The sequence below is a fragment of the Armigeres subalbatus genome, chromosome 2 (assembly GCF_024139115.2).
Source record: "Armigeres subalbatus isolate Guangzhou_Male chromosome 2, GZ_Asu_2, whole genome shotgun sequence".
Lineage (NCBI taxonomy): Eukaryota > Metazoa > Arthropoda > Insecta > Diptera > Culicidae > Armigeres > Armigeres subalbatus.
Window position 1 is genome coordinate 230,907,670 of NC_085140.1, and position 7,045 is coordinate 230,914,714.

Genomic DNA, 7,045 nt, shown 5'->3' on the forward strand with positions numbered 1-7,045 from the left:
CCCTGTGGTCGAACTCGAACTCGTCGCTTTCGCGGCGTCGGTCAACCGGGCGGGTTCCGAGCCCGAGGACGGCTGGCTGGGGTAGGCGTAGGCACCGCGTCGGCAAGTCCCTCTGTGTGTTGGCGAACAGACCCTATCGCAGAGAGGTCAATTTGGGGTGCACACGGCATCATCATTCTTAATACCAGTCGTGCAGAGGGAAGCAGGCGCGAAGTCTACCCTTCCCACCTTCCGAGGACATAGGGCGTGGTAAGGCCACCTGGAAAGCCGGCAATGCGCTGGCACGATACCATGGTGTTCTTCTTGGCGAGTCACGATGTTCGATGCTGCGCTAACACGCAGCTAACCTCGAGGGTGCGTCATTAGAGTGGGCGCAGTTGTATGGAAAAACGCAAACTTCGTCCGATCAAGTGAGATCAAGGTTTTTCTGAATCGTTTTGGGACCCCAATCAACTGTTCAAAATATCGGCTCGATTGGTTAAGACCTCGCATGCCGCATCGCGTTTTAAATTTACATGGAGATTAGTATGGGAAAACTTACTTTTTTACATTTTTGCTATTAGCGGCTTCAATTTATCATCAATCACGTGACTCAATACGTTAGCATATAGTCTGGAAGATGCCGAAAGACTTTGCCGAAGTAGGTACGTTGCTGGGTGGTCTACAAAAAATGTTATTACGTTTCGAAAATTGATTGTTCAAACCATGTGCAAGAAATCAATGTTTCTGCCAGCACTACCAAACGACCTACGGTTATCGAAGGGCAAAACCAATCTTCCTTCTTGTCGGATGTTTTTTCTTTTGTGAAATGATTCCGGATAGCTCCCATTAGCTCTAAAGCCCTATAAGATCAATTATTTTGAAATAACACTCAGTTAAATTATTGGTCTACGTAGCTCGGCAGTGCTGGCAGAATAAACGATTTTTTGCATATGGTTTAATCACTCAATCTTCAAAGCGTTATAACTTTTTTCGTGGACGTTCCAGCAACGTGCCTTCTGCAGCAAAGTTTTTCGGCATCCTTTGGGTTATACTTTAACGCAATGTGCCACTTGGTTTACGATGAACTGAAACATCTAGTAGTAGAAATGCAAAAATATACATTTTCCCAAACTAATTTCCATACAAACTTCAAACGCGATGCGGAAAGCGAGGAAGCAACCAATCGGTCCCAAATTCCGCACAGTTGTTCAGGACCCAGAATAGCTTCGAAAAACCATTGATTTGAAAAATTGACCATGACGCCCCACTCTAGTGCGTCCTTTGAAGCATTACTTTCTGGTTGTACCGAAGGGACTATGGGCTTGGCGGCAATGGAAACGGTTTAGCGGGTCAGGGTGGTCCCTCACCCCGCACTTCCTGAACAACCCAGGATGTCTGTTGAACAGATTCCTCCTCCATTGCTTAGGAAGAAAAAAAACACACACACATACATAGACATCACCTCAATTCGTCGAGCTGAGCCGATCGATATATAACAGTATGGGTCTGCGGGCCTCATATAAAAAGTTTGTTTTTTTTAGCAAACATGTAGCCTTTGCTTATACTTAGTATACGAGAAAGGAAAAAAGTATTTTGGCCATAGCTTCTAACTAACTTGGCCGATCCGGCCAATTTTCAATAGGAAACAATGGGATAGGATTCTGCGTCGAATACAACTTTGCTCTGTTGCGAGCAAATTTGAGAGCGTAAGTGCCTGAAAAATGGGCTAGAGTTTTCCACTCGTTGCCTAAAAAAAGTATTTTAACCATAATTTCTGAGCCCATAGTCCGATCCGGCCAATTTTTAACCGAAAACCATGGGACAGGATTCTGCGACACTTGATCTCCTTTTTATGATATCCATTCAGTAAGAATTTTTCAGCGAAGACAAAGTATATGATAGCAAGAGGCTCAATTGAGTACAATGTAAGGCATCCAGCACAACTTTATATCCATGTGTGACGAAATCGAGGTGGTTGAAGAGTTCGTGTATTTGGGCTCACTGATGACCTCCAAAAACGATATCAGCAGAGAAATTCGGGTACGATTCGTGGCAGAAAGTCGTACGTACTTTGAAATCCACAAAACGCTCGGATCAAATAGAGTTCGCCGCTGTACCAATTTTACTATCCACAAAACGCTCATTAGATCGACTGTTCTCTACGGACACAAGACCTAGACGAGGCTCATGGACGACCAACGCACACTTGGAGTTTTCGAAAGGAAAGTGTTGCGTACCATTTTTGGTGGAATGCAGATGGCGTCGTACGTGTAGACGAGCTCGGTGGTCTAGTGGCTACCGCTTCTGCCTTATAAGCACTAGGTCGTGGGTCCAATTCCAGCCTCGTATCTTTCCTACTTTGTATTTATATCTTAGTTCTTTCTGTGTTTTACGTTCAACCAAAACGATTCCTACTGTTATAACTTCCCACACAACTCTAAAAAACCTCCCTTGACACCTATGAGAGGTCGTCTGACCACCTTTTCATCATATTTGTAAAATCTCGTGAACTCCTGAACAAATATTTATTTTTTTTAATCTGCTCATCAAATTTTTGGTCAATTATTGAGTGATGAAGTGACCACTTCAAATTAAAAATTCTAAAATAGTGAAGGAACGTTGACGTTTTTACGTATATGTATGGCTTTCTGAAAATGTATGTGTTTTGCCAATATAAGGGAAAGTTATTTAATTTTTTATGACTACTTCAAAGATCTCCGGAGGGGTCGAGACACACAAACCACACTGTAAAATTAGGCAATATTAAAAAAAATATGTATGTACTGTATGATAATCATTGGCCTAGAACTCTAGACTCCTTCTTCTAAGAAATACGCTAGAACAAAACTAATTTGGTTCTCGGTAAAATTTTCGGTTAGTTTCTGTCGACATCTAGTGATGTACAAAAAATCAAGCCATTTGGTTGGAACGCGGTCGAGTTATTACCGTTGCGGACGGGAATAGGGGGTGCTGCCCAAATGGTCCTGCTCCCTATATGAAAAAAAAAACTCAATCATCTTTCAGATATTTATATTTAACCGGAAACAAACATGCGAAAGGGTATCCTATTCCATTGTTTTCTATTCAAACCAGCAGGATAGGACAATGTGTTTGAACATTATGACCAAAAAACAAACTTTAACGATAAAATAGGATAGGATAAAATCTTGTTTTTGGTAGTTATACTCTTCCAATTTACACGCAACGAGGAGAAATTTTCGAATTTGAAATTGAATTGTTAGTGCTTGTGTTAAACTCATGATTCTTTGGCCATCAATGTTATCAATCTATCGCAAGGTATGTAGAGGATTGTCCTATTTGTTTATAGGCAGTATCCTGCATTATTCAGTGATGGGAAATGTCACAAAAATGTCATGAGATTGTTGTTGCTAATAGGCGTATATAGTTTAGTTATTTGCAATTCGGGCTTTATGACGTACATGCAACGCTTAAGGGATATTATAACTTACACTTGAAAGACATTATACTAACAGTTCTAAACTCAAAGTGTGGGACATTAGAGCGAAATTACAAAAAATGTCACGGAATGTCATAACATTAATGTCATTTGACACTAATTTGGCACTCACGCCGCCATTTTTATGTTTGGAGAATAACCAAGATTAAGCAGTAACAAGACAAAATAGTATTGCAAATAGCTTGTAAAAAAGTTATAACAAATTAGTTCATTAGACTTCAAAGTGACATTTCCCATCTCTGGCCGTTACACTAATAGTTTGTTTTTAGTTTTTCAACCTCCAACTGTATTTTTTCATCATTTACATATGTGTTAAGGTACTACATAAGTCAATTGCTGGTTCAATTGAGTGTTATGACCGTATGTAGTCATTACAAAATACAGCATCTTACCTGTTAAACTAATCAACTCATACTTACTTTGGTATAATGTTTGTTGGGGATCTTACGTATACCTCTTAGTGCTGACAAATCTAAAGTCTGAATTTCCCATATTATAGTGTAAAATCGATGCAATTGCCTAAATGCCGAGAAAAATAAATTAGCGCGAAAATATGAATTTGTGTATAAATGTATTTGTCAATTTTGTATACAACAAATTAAAATAAATATAAAATTACTGAAAAGTGTTCTATGCCCTCCGGTAATTATATATTAGATGACACCATCATTGGCATCCTAAGGTGAAACTTGTGATTATCAATTCAGGATTGAATAATAAACTCTACCTCCATTGTTAATTTCAGGTAAAGACCTAATTTCTGGCTTTCCCATATTTATTCATAGTCTTTTCTCATTTTTCATCATTATTTACAAAATTCATTTTTGTCTGCTAACATAGCAAATGTTTTATATCCAATTTAGCGCATTCACATTAAACTCTCGAGTAGACATGTGATAGAGAGTATTAAGTGGAAATGATTTTAATGATGTTATTTTTCGGTTAATTTCTTTTAGCTAAATCATGGATTTGAGACAATTTTTCCTACAATTTACACCTAAAGTCCCTGTAACAGAGAATACTATCGCATGTCTAGTTACAATTTCAATAATAAAAAACTAAAATTTAACAATCATTTCATAATAAACTAACACATCACCTGACATGCCATAATCCTAAATTAACTTTAGACAGTCTCGGTAGTTTATAAATTTTATTTAATCCAATCGGCGACAGTCGAGTGCAGCCGTACAGATCGATGGCACGTAAATTGATTAACTCCTCCGCTAGCGACTCCAGTCCCTTGTCGGTGATACGGGCGCATTGCCCAATGTTCAGCGTTTCCAGATCGTGCAAGGATTTGGCAATTCTAGCTAACCCCTCGTCGGTTATCTGGCATGCACTGAGACTCAACGACCGCAGGTGAAACAACCCTTGCGAAATATGGGTCAATGCTGGATCTGCAATCTTATCACAGAAACTAACATCCAATGAAACGATGGCACTGCCGCCCTCCGTCAGATATGCCATACCAATGTCCGATATGTTATCACATGCTCGCAGGTTCAGCTCCTCCAATTTGGTCATTTTTGCCAGGTGTTTCAAACCACTGTCAGTGACAGACACGCAAAAACTAAGGTTGATGCTTCTTAATGATGTGAGTCCTTGCGCTATGTGACGAAGTGCCTCGTCAGACAGGCGCTGGCAATCTTGCAGGCCCAAATGCTCCAAGGCTGGTGTACCGTCAGCAGTTTCCTTGCTCATACCGGCTAAATGACCAATACCTTGATCGGTTAGATGCCAGCACGATCGAAGGTTCAGCCGCTTTAGTTTTTTTAATCCCCATGCAATCAGCAATAAGCCTGTGTTAGTGATGTTACTGCAACCGCCGAGTTCCAGTATTTCTACGTTCTTCAAATGTTGCGCAATGCGCCCTAGACTGGAATCGGTAACTTGTTTACACAATGATAGGTCCAGCGTCCGTAGATTCATAAGATCCGATGAAAATGCATATCCCAGTGCAATATCGGTAATATTATAACATCCACTAAGATTCAAAGATTCTAGATTTCGTATACCAACAACAACATCTCTTATATGAGCGGGGCGTTTAACCGAAAGCACTTGCACCTTTTTAATGCCACGCTTTACTATCGATGTGAATAAACTGGGAGAAGGACGCCGCAGGTGAAGGGTAGCTTCCACACCCCTCCAACAACTCTTCGAATAAGCGACATCGCGCCACACGGTGCATGTTTGTGCTGCTCTGCCGCGGTCCTTCACACTAAGCTTTTCAAATATGATGGCAAGAATCTCCGGATACAGATGTCCAATGTGAGTTCCTTCCGGTGCTGGCGGTGTGGGAGGCGTTTTCGGTCTGCTTATCACCCTCGGCTGTTGGTGAATGTAGATCGGTGCGGGTTGTAAATGTGGTTGATGCAACGGATACGGTACGAAGCGATGTATTACATGTGGTCGATGAGATATAAATGCGCCAGGGATTTCAGTCAGCATAAAATTCGCTTCCTCCATCATCATATTTTCAATTGCGTTGATATCACATACGATTAAAACTATCAGTTGTCTTTTATCACTTTATTACTTTCCGTTCATTCTACTTGCTCTTCAATGTGATTCACAGTTTCAAACAAAATCCGTTTCCACGTATTTCAACTGCACCGAAGCGCATAACACTCTACTTGGATTCAAATCAGGATCGTAGCATTTCTTGTTCTTCGTATCAGATTTCCTGAATTCCTTTACTTAAATTTTCTTCTTTACACTCGTTCAACATCACTGGAGACTTTGTAAATGAGAAATATATCGTTGTTATTTCAGTGTGTTTTGTTTAGTTCTTCTTCACCGTATATAAATGATTTTTTGTGATCACTCTTCTTCAATGCTTCTTCCACATGTATACCTATATGTTTTTCTTCACTTTATCATGCATTCAAGAGCTCCAAGTCTTTCGCTAGACTTATTATTCCTATACATATACTTCAAGCTTCTTGTCTTCTCCTTATTATTCTTGACTCACGGCACACACTCTCTCTCTTTCGATGCGAGCAAAAACACACTTTTGCAACTCTTTCATTCGACGATATTCTCCATACACAAGCTCTTTGGTCGAAGCATGTGTATTGAGCTGGAAGCAACCGTTCGGACCGAACTCGGTAGGAAGAACTTCATGAGCGCTCCCGATTTTACGTCTTTACTCGTCGACTTCACACCGTACACTGAGCGGTGAACAAGAATCAGAACTGGTTGAAACTACCCGTCTCGCTAGTATATAAGATCAAACTCACACCTACCAGCAACATCACAGCACAGTTTGTGTAAAGCTTTTCTGCGCTGTCGATACCCATACGATAATAAAGTACCCAGTGGTGGCATCAGGTAGATGCATAAGTTTCAATCATATAAAAGTTTTTCCTCGCTATTTATTACCGATCTTTATTACGGTTAAATTTCTTTCATAAACAGATCCTTTCTCTAACTCATTATTAAGTTGTAAAATATGCATTCATCGGGCTTAACCTTCCTTCAGTTATAGCTTTTTGCCATTATGTCAAATCCCTAGTCAATTATCCGAGTTGCTTTAAAACAGAAAGAATAAGATCAGAAACGCCCTTTCACAAATGCCGA

At 40.1% G+C, this 7,045-nt stretch overlaps 1 protein-coding gene across 1 annotated transcript; it reads right to left on the reverse strand.

Annotated features, from left to right (window-relative positions):
* Positions 1-4,188: 4,188 nt before the first annotated feature.
* On the reverse strand, positions 4,189-6,649 carry LOC134211869 (F-box/LRR-repeat protein 14). The gene has a single exon (XM_062689224.1). It carries the CDS (start codon positions 5,936-5,938, stop codon positions 4,556-4,558), a length of 1,383 nt encoding a protein of 460 aa, XP_062545208.1. The 5' UTR covers positions 5,939-6,649; the 3' UTR covers positions 4,189-4,555.
* Between the last annotated feature and the right edge of the window lie 396 nt (positions 6,650-7,045).

Excerpts from the sequence above, each read along its gene's own strand:
- LOC134211869 (XM_062689224.1), bottom strand. The coding sequence starts at position 5,938 with ATGATGATGGAGGAAGCGAATTTTATGCTGACTGAAATCCCTGGCGCA.